General features: G+C 35.6%; 1 protein-coding gene and 1 long non-coding RNA gene across 2 annotated transcripts in view; one reads left to right on the top strand and one right to left on the bottom strand.

The window, feature by feature from the left end:
* Positions 1–12727, bottom strand: part of LOC139439040 (uncharacterized) — a 123765-nt gene that overhangs the window by 39964 nt on the left and 71074 nt on the right. Inside the window, exon 2 of the long non-coding RNA XR_011648874.1 lies at positions 12271–12349. This is a non-coding gene — a long non-coding RNA (uncharacterized lncRNA). The remainder of the gene's footprint in view (positions 1–12270; positions 12350–12727) is intronic.
* MTPN (myotrophin) overlaps positions 1–12727 on the top strand; it is a 54042-nt gene that overhangs the window by 36523 nt on the left and 4792 nt on the right. The window contains exons 2-3 of the mRNA XM_004470460.5: positions 3–116; positions 1111–1194. Of these exons, the coding sequence (XP_004470517.1) occupies positions 3–116; positions 1111–1194 (198 nt within the window). The remainder of the gene's footprint in view (positions 1–2; positions 117–1110; positions 1195–12727) is intronic.

Raw genomic sequence — 12727 nt, 5'->3', positions numbered from 1 at the left:
AGGGAGAAGATGTCAACCGGACACTAGAAGGTGGAAGGAAGCCTCTTCATTATGCAGCAGATTGTGGACAGCTTGAAATCCTGGAATTTCTGCTACTGAAAGGAGCAGATATTAATGTATGTAAAGAGCATTGTCATTCTAGGAAAAAAAAATCCTGTTGTTTTAGTTGAGTAATTGTTTCTGTATGTTTGTAAAATAGCTACTTGTGGAAACCTCATTTTAATAAGAATACAGTCTGAAATTATACCGAACTTCCTATAGCTTAGAAATGGATAATTAGGATTTTTAAAATAAGTAGAATAAACTCTTTTTTAAGGATGAAAATTGGTCAAAGAATTAATCTTGCAGTTTAATTTTTAGGAATTCATTCGTTTAAATCTTATGATTCAAATACATTTAATTTACATAGTGTTAAGCTGATAAAACTGAGGATTAGGGTTTTTCCACTTTGTTGCTCTTCAAGTTCTAAAGTTTGAAGATTTAGCACTATCTATAGGTAACACATGTCTGTCACTTAATGAAACATAGGACTCTGCAATCATATGATAAATCTAAGCTGGATTGTTGGACAAAGTCAGTAGACAAGGATCAGACAAGAGCAGTCATCTCCTGACTCTAGCCTTTCGTAGTTTCTGCATTTCAGAGTTTTAGAAAAATGTTTTAACTGTGGCAGCAGATGAGATGATCTTTTCACATATTAGGGGATACCATATCACCAAGTACAATTGTAGCAGTCTTCTTTTACCTCCTCATTGGCTACATTTTACCCATCTCTTCCCTTCTTGGATCTTACTGATATTTTTTAACAGTAGTGGGGAAATGAAGGTCAGAGAGGCTAGATACCTAGTTACACATTAAGTGGGAGAGTTTAAGATTTGAGCAGACATCACTATGCTGAAATCCAAATAGAAACATCGTTTGTGGGCTTGGACATCTGGTACCCCTCTAAGAAACTTGAAACTTGTGACCAGGGAATAATTTTTGTATAGAAAGGTAAATAGGTAAATATTGATATTGAAATATATTAACAAGCATTCTCTAATTAGATCTAGGAAGGAGGAGGTGAAGAGCTGTGTGGATGAGGTTATTTACTTATTTATCATTTCTTAGGCTCCAGATAAACATCATATTACCCCTCTTCTGTCTGCTGTCTATGAGGGTCACGTTTCCTGCGTGAAATTGCTTCTGTCAAAGGTGAGGTCAATTGTTGTATTTTATTGTTTTTTCCATTATTGTGTGACTAGAGGAGATGGGAATACCCAAAACTGAGGTGTAGAACAGTGTAATTCAAAATAGCCAGAACATAAACTATTTGTTACCAGTTAACAGTTAATGATGGCTAAGGAGCTCAGACTAGAATATAAATCAACACACACTGTCTTATTGAGAAAATCTTGCTATGAAAAAAAAAAGGTTAGCTGAACTAAACATTGTATTTAGAGATGTAGAAAATGTCATCATGACATTGCATACTGGTCCCAGGTCTGTGAACCATTTTCTGTAGCAGATACTTTTTTTTTTTCTTAAGATTTATTTATTTATTTCTCTCCCCTTCCTCCCCCCACCCCGGTTGTCTGTTCTCTGTGTCTATTTTACTGCATCGTCTTTGTCCACTTCTGTTGTTGTCAGCGGCACCGGAATCTGTGTTCTTTTTGTTGCATCATCTTGTTGTGTCAGCTCTCCGTGTGTGCGGCACCATTCCTGGGCAGGCTGCACTTTCTTTCGCGCTGGGCGGCTCTCCTTACGGGGCGCACTCCTTGCACGTGAGGCTCCCCTGTGCAGGGGACACCCCTGTATGGCAGGGCACTCCTTGCATGCATCAGCACTGCACATGGGCCAGCTGCACACAGGTCAAGGAGGCCCGGGGTTTGAACTGCAGACCTCCCATGTGGTAGATGGATGCCCTAACCACTGGACCAAGTCCACCGCCTTCTGTAGCAAATACTGAGCAAGATTATTAGAGGTAGCTCACTAAGTAAGGACTCTTGAAGTCATGTGGTTTCTTGATTTGATTGAGATAATCGTAAATTTGGAGTTTCCCAGTGTTTTGACTTTGCAATTATAAGTTTTTAGATGGCGGTCAAAATCCAGCCTCAGGAATTAACCGATCAGTTGCAGCCATTCTAGCAGTATTTGATGAAAACTGCAAATGTATATTATTCTGAAGTTTATCATTTTGTGATCATACTCTGTAAACTACTGTTTAGCACATTTCATTTGTGATTTTAAAATAAGCTTCACTAAAAATAACAAAGAACAAACTAGAAATTAAATGAGTAAATGTATATAAAGCATTTGCCCCAGTACCTGACAAATAAGTACTCAATAAATAGTAGCTTTTATCATAACTAAGACTGAGGAGGCTATTTGTCTTATAGAGTCAGCTTCAAAAAGCTAGATATGAAGAAAATTGGGAAAGAAGGTAGCATTTGTCCCAATACTTTATTAACTACTTTTTTTTTTCTTTTTAAGATTTATTTTTTTATTTATTTCTCTCCCTTTTCCCCCAGTTGTCTGCTCTCTGTGTTCATTCGTTGTGTGTTCTTCTGTGACTGCTTCTATCCTTATCAGTGGTACCAGGAATCTGTGTCTCTTTTTGTTGAGTCATCTTGTTGTGTCAGCTGTCCGTGTGTGCAGCGCCATTCTTGGGCAGGCTGCACTTTCTTTCGTGCTTGGCGACTCTCATTATGGGGCACACTCCTTATACATGGGGCTCCCCCACGCGGAAGCACCCCTGCATGGCACGGCACTCCTTGCGCACATCAGCACTGCGAATGGGCCAGCTCCACACTGGTCAAGGTGGCCCAGGGTTTGAACCATGGACCTCCCATGTCATAGGTGGATGCCCTATCCATTGGGCCAAGTCCGCTTCCCTATTAACTACTTTTTAAAGATAAAGTTCTAAAAGCAGTGAATTAATGTTCTCTAAAACTAGAGTTTTATGTTGAACAGAATTACTAGGTTTTTTTTAATATGTGACTTTTTAAAAATTTTGGTATATATCCACCACAAAATCCAGGTACTATATACTCCTGCCCTTGAATTCTTCCTTATTCATGTTAAGGGAGTCAGATGAAGCTTTTTTCCCTTGTCCCTTGCAAATATCACCTTGCATCTTATTGGTTCTATTTAGTTATGGACTTATCCCTAAACAGAGTTACTATGGTATTAAATAAGCCAACCAGGAGTCTTCTCTGGATCTAGGTTGAGGTTATTCTCCTTAATTACGTGAGGGAAATGACTGAACTCTCCAACCTGAAATTAAGGTGCTATTGGGAAGAGATGAGGTCATGAAGTTGGGGAGAAGTACGGAGGCAATCATTTGACTGATTAGATAGATGTCTAATGTAACTTGTAACCAAGGATTGATAACTGAAGGGAACATAGTGTGTAATTTTTATTAAAATAGCTTCTTCCACGCTTATTTTCTTTATTTTTCCCCTAATTAGTTTGACAATGCTCTCTATTGTTATTTTACATTGAAGATCATATTTAAAATAGTGATGATTCTACTAGAATATCCTCAGTTTCATATAAGCCATAGGTTTTTATATTTTAGGGTAAAATTGGAATGAAGCTTTAAAAACATTTTTTTTAACAGAATCATTTGGCCATAACCTGCAGTTGAATCTAAGAATAGACATAGCTAATGTAAAATAGAATGACAAATTTCTAAAGAAGAATCTGAATGAATAGGAATCATCATGTACTCATACCCTACAACATGGAAATTCGTCTTTGAATTTCCTGGCACATATAAGATGCTAAGCATGTTGACTTAAAATCAGTAACAATGAAATTGTAGGCTTAGAGAAAGCTTTAAAACTTTGTCTTGAAAAATAACTGAATATTAACTTTTAGAAATCTTAACGTTTTAAGTTATAATTCTTAAAATAAAATTTCTGGCTTCTTTTTTTTTTTTTTAACAAAATTGTATGGCAGAATGATGAAACATCAGTCACTTCAAGTTTGGCTTTTACCACATCATCACAGAAAGGACTTTTTCCAGTCTCAAAACCCCATGGTATTTAAGTTAGTTTATTTTTAAGTGCTATACTTTTTAAAACCTATAAACTTTTAAATGATTTGCTCCCTTGTCCAGCTGTCCTTTACATATAGGTGGATCTGGTCACTGGGGTAACAAACCAGAGTGGTTAATATTTAGGAGAAATCAGAGGTTAGTTCAGGACTCCCTTCCCAGCCCATCCTTATTCTTGCCTTAATTCTGTTTCTCTTCCTTATCAAAAGGTGCTAAGTGGTACAGAATAGTTCAGACTGATAGATAAGATCCAAAATATTATTCGGTGGGTGAGGAGTGTGTAGCTTGCTGTTAAAAACATTATAATGACTGGTTTTGTCTTAGATTACAAAAATCACTATTAACTTTCATTCTAGTTTTAGTGATGTTTAGTATATCAGACTACATGCAAAAGAAAAAAAAAAAAGTCCAAAAATGGAAGCAGACTTGGTCCAGTGGTTAGGGTGTCCGTCTCTACCACATGGGAGGTCCGCGGTTCAAACCCCGGGCCTCCTTGACCCTTGTGGAGCTGGCCCATTTGCAGTGCTGATGCGCGCAAGGAGTGCCATGCCACACGGGTGTCCCCCGCATAGGGGAGCCCCAAGCGCAAGGAGTGAATGCACCCCATAAGGAGAGCCACCCAGCGCTAAAGAAAATGCAGCCTGCCCAAGAATGGCGCCACACACACGGAGAACTGACACAGCAAGATGACGCAACAAAAAGAAACACAGATTCCCGGTGCCGCTGATAAGGATAGAAGCGGTCACAGAAGAACACACAGCAAATGGACACAGATAGCAGACAACGGGGAGGGGGGAGGGGAGAGAAATAAAAAATCTTAAAAAAAAAAAAGTATGACTTAAGCATGAAATTAAATGTTATTAAATCCTGCACCAGTAAATAAAATCATACAATGTGTATAATTGTAGGTATCTGAATAATTTTTTAATGTCTCTGAATACCAAATCTATTTTAGTAGCCTCCCAAATTGAATTGTATCAGTAAGTTCTGTGGTAATGATTTTTATTTAAGTGTTTATCCAGGTTAAGTTCTGAGATCCTGAACATTTCATCATAGTACCATGGAACTACAAATAGATCCCAATCAAATCATGAGCTATTAGAGTTTATAAGCACAATTTTTCAAAAGTCCTAAAATGTATATAAATCGGGTCAAAATAAATATATTCCCTCTTTAAGCACAAAAGGGGAAATTTTAGGTTGATATACATTACTAGAATAAAAATTTTAAAACCATGGAACCTCTCAGCACAGTGAACCCTAACATAAACTGTGGACTAGTGTTAACAGTATAATTATAAAAATGTGCTTATATCAATTGTAACAAATGTAACACACTAATGCAAGGTGATAATAATAGGGTGGTATATGGGAGCCCTGTGTTTTATGCATGACTTTTCTGTAAACCCACAACTTTGCTAATAAAAGTAAGTAAATAAGTATTTCATAGTATTCTTTCTAATAAACTGATAAACAGTGGTTCATTCTCACATAAGTTAGTAGAAAAAGTATATTTTCTTTTTAATGTGGGTCCATGTGATCACTAAGGGTAAAATTTGTTACTAAATATGCATTTGCACTGCAACCCAGATGTGAATATTTTTCACTTATTTAAATATAAATATTTGTTAAGCATGTGGTATATAAATATAGCAAGTCCCCTGCCCTCATGTAATATTAAAGTGCTGTAAGAGAGGTGGAGATCAGCTGTGAATAGCAAAAACCCCTACTATAGTGGCTTAAACAAAGTAACTCATACAAGATGTTTGAAGGTATGCTGTCTACAGCTGAGTGACTAGCTGCACTATGTCATCTATATCCCACACTGTCTTTCCACCTTCTATCCTTACAGTCAAAGTGACTGCTGAATGTCCAGGCATTGTGTCTGTGTTTTGGGTTGGAAGAAGGGTGAAAAGCTAAGAACTTTCACATCCTGCGTCTTTATTGGAAAAGGAAAGCCCTCAGTAGGAGAGACCAAAATTGTATCAGATGGCCACCCATAATTGTAACTTGGGACTTCAATTTCTTTTTAATCTCAGTAATAGAGGAAAGGAAAGAAGAGAAGTGAGTTGAATTGGGGATTAAGTAAACCAAGCTGTAGTACCTACATCACGGTATAATCAGTGTGACATGGCCATAAAGGAGAATGGGATGTATGCCAAATGCCTGGGAAATTCCATAAGGGTTTCGCAGAGAATGTAACAATTGAATAAGAGTTTCAGTGATTAATGGGAGAAAGCAAAGAATTCTGTAAGTTTTTGAGCGTCCTTATAGGATGTTTAACATCAACTAGAAGAGAGTACACTGTATTTATCAAACACTGGAGATAGAGAGATTAATAGGTCTCTGTACTTAAAAGAGTTCATTTGCTGAAAACAGTAAATAAGTACACAAATAAATATAATATCAGGTGGTATTAAATTCTGTGAAAAAATATAAAGATAACTTTATAAGAATCAAAACAATTCTAATTATCCATCTTTGAACCACAGTGGCATGAGATGGATATCAATAACAGGTGTAGACCTGGAAAATTCACTAATATATAGAAGTTAAATAATACACTCTTAAAATCATTGGTTCAAAGAAGAAATCACAGGGGAAATGAGGAACTATCTTGAATGAAAACGAGAACACAGCATATCAAAACTTATAGGACACAGTGAAAACAGTACTTAGAAATTTATAGCACTAAATGGTTACATTAGAAAAGAAAAAAAAGAGCTCAACTCAAAGATGTAACTGCACACCTGGAAGAACTAGAAAAAGAACAGCAAACTAAACCCAATGCAAGCAGAAGGAAAGAAATAACAAATAGTAGAACAAATATAAATGAAATAGCAAATTAAAAAAATTAAAATCAAAAGTTGGTTCTTTGAAAAGAACAATAAAACTGCCAAATCTTTAGCTACTAGACTGACAAAGAAAAAGAAGACACAAAATTAGAAATGGGGGTGGCATTACTACTGACCCCACAGATATGAAAAAGAATCATAATAGGATCAGAAACCTAGGTGAAATGAACAAATTCCTAGACACATGCAGGCAACCTACTTTGACTCTAGAAGAAGTAGATCTCTGCAGACCAATTACAAATAAAGAGATTGAATCAGTAAGTAATCAAAAACCTCCAAACAAAGAAAAGCCCAGGACCTTATGGCGTAAAGGATGAATTCTAACAAACATTCCAAGAAGAATTAACACCAATCCTGTTTAAACTCTTCCAAAAAGTTGAAGAGAAAGGAACACTACATAACTCATTCTGAAGCCAACATCATCCTAATAGCAAAGCTGGATAAAGATCCTACAAAAGGAAATTACAGGCAACAACACTTAGGAATATAGATATAAAAAATCCTCAACAAAATACTAGCAAAACAAATCCAACAGCACATTAAAAGAATTATACATCATGATCAACTGGGATTTATGCCAGGTGTGCAGTTTGCTTCCACATAAGAAAATCAGCTAATGTAATACACCACATTAAGAGAACAGAGGTGTGAAAACATGATAGCTCAGATGACACAGAAAAAAACATTTGACAAAATCCAGCTTCCTTTCTTAGAAAAATAGGAACGGAAGGAAACACCTCAACATGATAATGAGCATATATGAAAACTCCACTGCTAACTTCATATCTCAGTGGTGAAAGACTAAAAGCTTTCCCTCCAATATCTGGCACAAGACAAAGATGCCTACTGTCACCACTGTTATTCAACATTGACCAGAAGTTCTTGTCAGAGCAATTAGACAAGAGAAAGAAAAAGCTATCCATATTGGAAAGGGAAAAGCAAGACATTCACTATTTGTAGACAGCATGATCCTATATATAGGAATTCCTGAAAAATGTGCACCAGAACTACTAGAGCTAATAAATGAATTCAACAGAGTGGCAAGGTACAAGATCAATATGAAAAAATCAGTAATTTATTTATCCTAGTAATGAACAATCTGAGGAGAAAGGCAAGAAAAAAATTCCTTTTGTTTATAGCAACTAAAAGAATTAAATATCTATGAATATATTTAGTCAAGATGTAAAGGACTTATACAGAAAACTACAAAACTTTACCAAGATAAATCAAAGGAGATCTAAATAAATGAAAGAACATTCCATGCTCATGAGTGGGAGACTAAATATTGTCAGGATGTCAATTTTACCCAGAACAATTTACAGTGTCAGTGCAGTCCTAATCAAAATTGTATCAACCTTCTTTGCAGAAATAGGAAACCCAGTCATCAAATTTATTTGGAAGGGTAAGGGATCCTAAATAGCCAAAACCAACTTTAAAAGAAGAACAAAGTTGGAAGGCTCACACATCCCAACTTTAAAACATATTACAAAGCTCCAGTTGTCAAAAAGCATGGCATTGGCACAAGGGATAGATACATAGGCACATCTGTAGCCAATTGATTTTTGACAGGGTGCCAAGTCCACTTAATATGGAAAAGAATAGTTTCTTCAACAAATGATACTGAGAGAACTGGATATCCACTGAAAGGGGACCCTTATCTCACATCATATACAAAATCAGCTTCAAAGGGATCAAAGATCTAAATAGAAGAATCAGAATTATAGCATGTCAAGAAGAAAATGAGGGGAAGCATCTTTAGGACCTTGTGTTTAGCAGTGTTTTCTTAGACCTTATGCCTAAAGCACAAGCAACAAAAGTTTGAAATAGATAAATGGTATCTCGTCAAAATAAAAAACTTTTATACTTAAAGGACTTCATCGTGAAAGTTAAAAGACATCCAACAGAATAGGAGAAAATATTTGGAAATCACATGTAGTAGTTTGAAGCAATATTGTATCCCAGGAAAACATGTTAAATTTAATCCATCCCTGTGTGTGTGAACCCACTGTAAAAGGGTGCTTCAGTTAGGGTATGACCCACCTCAATCAGAATGGATCTTATTCCTATTACTGGATTTATAAGCAGAATGAAATTAAGACAGAAAGAAAGCCACAGGAAGCAAGAAGCTGAAATGGAATCAGAAGAGAAAAGACCAGGAGACACTGCCATGTGTCATGCCATGCGATGAATTAACCAGAGGCTTCTGGCCACCAACCACAGCCACAATGCCACAGTCTTCAGGGAGAAAGCATCATCTTGATGATTCCTTGATTTGGCATTTTCCTGACTTCAGAACAGTGAGCAAATACATTTTCATTGTTTAAACTGAACTATTTCTTGGTATTTGCTACAGCAGCCTAGGTAACTAAAACACCACATATTCAATAAAGGTTTTAATATCCAGAATATAGAAAGAAATCTTGCAACTCAACAATAAAAAGACAAGCAACCCCTCTAACAAATGGGAAAAAGACTTAAATAGACATTTCTCAAAGAAGATATGCAGATGGTCAGGAAGCACAACAAATGCTCAACATCATTAGCTATTAGGGAAATACAAATCAAAACTACAGTGAGATTCCGTTTCACACCCACTAGAGTGGCTGCTATTAAAAAAAAAAAGTGTGAATGTCGGAAAGGATGTAGGGAAACAGGAATATCCATTCATTGTTAGTGGAAATATAAAATATTGCAACCTCTGTGAATGACAGTTTGGTGGTTCCTCAGAAAACTAAGAATTACCATATGACCCAGCATTCCTACTTCTAGGTATATATCCAAACTATTTGAAAGCAGGGAGTCAAACAGATATTTGCAACACAGTGTTAATATTGGCATTATTTACAATCACTAAAAGATGGAAGCAACCCAAGTGTCCATTATCTGATGAATGGATAAATAAAATGTGATATATACATACAATGAAATATTATTCAGCCATAAAAACTAAATGAAGTTCTGATAAATCCAACAATTTGGGTGAATCTTCAAGGCATTCTGTTCAGTAAAATTAGCCAGACACCAAAGGACAGATGTATGATCTCATTAGTGTGAAATAATTAGAATAAGCAAACTCATAAGAGTCAGAATCTAGAATATAAGTTATAACACATGGATGGGGTGAGGTTAGGGAATGGGGGGGGTTAATTTAAATTGTATAATTGTGATAATCTTTTAATTGAACTTCCAGATTTTGCATTGAATAAAGCTGCTTTTTATGCTGACAATTGATTATCATAGCTATAATCAGCATCTTCATCAAAAAGCCTTTTTGTCACGATATGCCAGATAACCTCAGTAGAAGTTTAAGAATTTCACTCTTAAAATGTTACTAATTCAGTTTTCTTGGTCTGTCTCTGCGTGTGGTGGTATAAAGCAGAATAAGGCTATCTGAACTAAGAATTAAAGACTATAACCTTGTTTCATGCCTGTAGGTGTTGTCCTTCTGGCTACTTTTAAGCTATCAAAGGAAGGCATGGTATAACTTAAATTTTTTTTTTTAACATTCTCCATATCTAGCTTATACTATTAAATAATACTTTATCTAAAAATTGTGACTTTTGAAGATCAATAAGTTGCTTATATTGCCTTAAAGCTGTTACTCCCTAGAATGACAACACCTTGGGCCACTTCACATGTTCTACTTTCCTTTGCCAAAGCAACCTCTAGAAAACTTATCACTTGAATCTTGCTCTCTAAATATAAAATGAACCTAGTCCTGATCTAGTCAGATGTCAGAACTGAAGGGTCTTCCCTGTTGAAATTACTGAAAGTAATGGGGTATTTTTTATAGTGAAGCTATTTCTACATGCTAATTGACAACCTATTGACAGTAGAAATGCGTTGCTGATCTCACGGTGATTTATCATCAGTGGTTTGTTGTCAATAAATACCATTATAATTGTTTTGTCTAGCCCTGCTCTCTGTGTGGTCCTATTTCAATTTAAACATTTATTGCCTGCTATTAGCCCTGTGTAAGACTTTAGGAATGCAAAAACTAATATGCTTGGTTACTGCCATCAACATATTTAGTGTACTTAAAGGAAGACCAATAGGTAAAACAGTAAGTGTATTTCTGCTCTAAACTTTATTTTCTTTCTTTTGCTTTCTTTGGCTTAGTTTGCTCTTTGTTTTCTGATTTCTTAAAATGAAAACTTAAATTGTCTTACAACTTTCTTTTCTGATAGAGAGCTTTACAGCTACAAACTTCCCTTTTAAATGCTGTTAGCTGTATTCTATAACTTACTGACACTTGTTTTGTGGCCCAGCATAGGGTCTATACTAGGAAATTTTGCATGTGCACTTTAAAAATACAGTATATTCTGCAGTCTTTAGAGTGTTCTATTAATGTTACATAGTTGAAGTTGTGTGATAGTTTTGTTCAAGTCTTCAAAATTCTTGCTGATTTTCTATCACTTATTAAGAGTGGGCATTGAACGTTTCTATTCTGTCAGCCCTTGCTTCATATATTTTAGGGCTCTGTTTTTAGATGCATATGCATTTATCTTCGATATATCTTCCTGATATATATTGGCCCTTTTATCATTATGAAACTCTCCCTTTATCTATAGTAATAGTTTTCTTAAAGTCTCTCTTGTCTCATAGAAGTATAACCACTCTTTTATGGTTACTCATTTATCTCTTTTATGGTTAAATACACATATGTATTCATGTTTAGAGCAAAAGAGTAGAAGGAAATACTAAAATGTTTATACTAGTTATCTCTGGCTTATAGAATTTAGTTTTGTGTTGTGAATTTTCTGTGATAAATTTGTATTATAATTAAGAAAAAACATGATCATGTAAATTTTTATCATCTAGATATTTTGGGTTGCAAGTAACAAAAATTGATTCTAACAAATTGAAAGTGAGTCTTTGGAAAGTTAGAGGATTAGTCATAGAATCAATCGGAAAGCTGGAGGATAGGTTGAGAAAAGACCAGAGCTACAGCAGCTACAGGGCTCTAGGTAGCAAGAGGTTCTCAACCATCTCATTTGGGTTATGTCATGGGAATAATAATCTATCTTTTTCTCTCTCTTTCCTTTCAAGATTCAAAATCTCGCAGTATCTGTCCACATAGTCTAGCCTAAGTCAAATAAGTCTTCAATGCTTGGTGAGGAAAGTGATTGGTAGCTTATTATAGTTCCAGGTCTCCATACATTGGGGAGAGATAATTACCCAAAATGAAGTTAGAATGTTATCAAAAGAAAGGAAACCTGGCAGATAAAAACCAACCAATATTCACTATAATATTTAATTTTACCTTAATGCAGAATTATAGTTTATAGTGCTAGATACCAAAACAGCATCTGAATGAATAAAAAAATTTATTTCAAATACAGTGATCTCAACTTTTAACCTATGTTGCAGGACTTACCACAATGAATTGATGTTCTCACTCAGGTATCTCCTGTCTGGCAGTGAGCTCCTTGTTTTCCATGAAGCAGCCTCAGTACCTAATTTGTGAATAAGTGAAACAGTTAAATTTCATTAGAAAATGAGGAAATAAAGACTTTTGTTGTGATATAGAGGAGGACTTTGTGATAATTTCACACTTCTTGGAATGTCTTTCAAAGACATTCTTAAACAACTTTTTTACTTATTCATCAAGCTGCAGCTCAACATTGCCTCATCCAGGAAGACATTCTCTCTGGTACCTTCCTGCCACATCCCATTCTACTTTATGAGTCCTTTATCCCTTTGCATATCTGTTTTGCACTCAACTATGCTGTGTGATTTGTCTATCTTTCACACTAGCCAGACTGGCAGATTCTCTGTGTTGTTTTTCTTTGGTTCTGCAGTTCCTAACAGAGTATCTACACATTAAACATTGA

Source organism: Dasypus novemcinctus, chromosome 5, assembly GCF_030445035.2.
Source record: "Dasypus novemcinctus isolate mDasNov1 chromosome 5, mDasNov1.1.hap2, whole genome shotgun sequence".
Lineage (NCBI taxonomy): Eukaryota > Metazoa > Chordata > Mammalia > Cingulata > Dasypodidae > Dasypus > Dasypus novemcinctus.
This window is presented reverse-complemented; position numbering and strand designations above follow the sequence as displayed.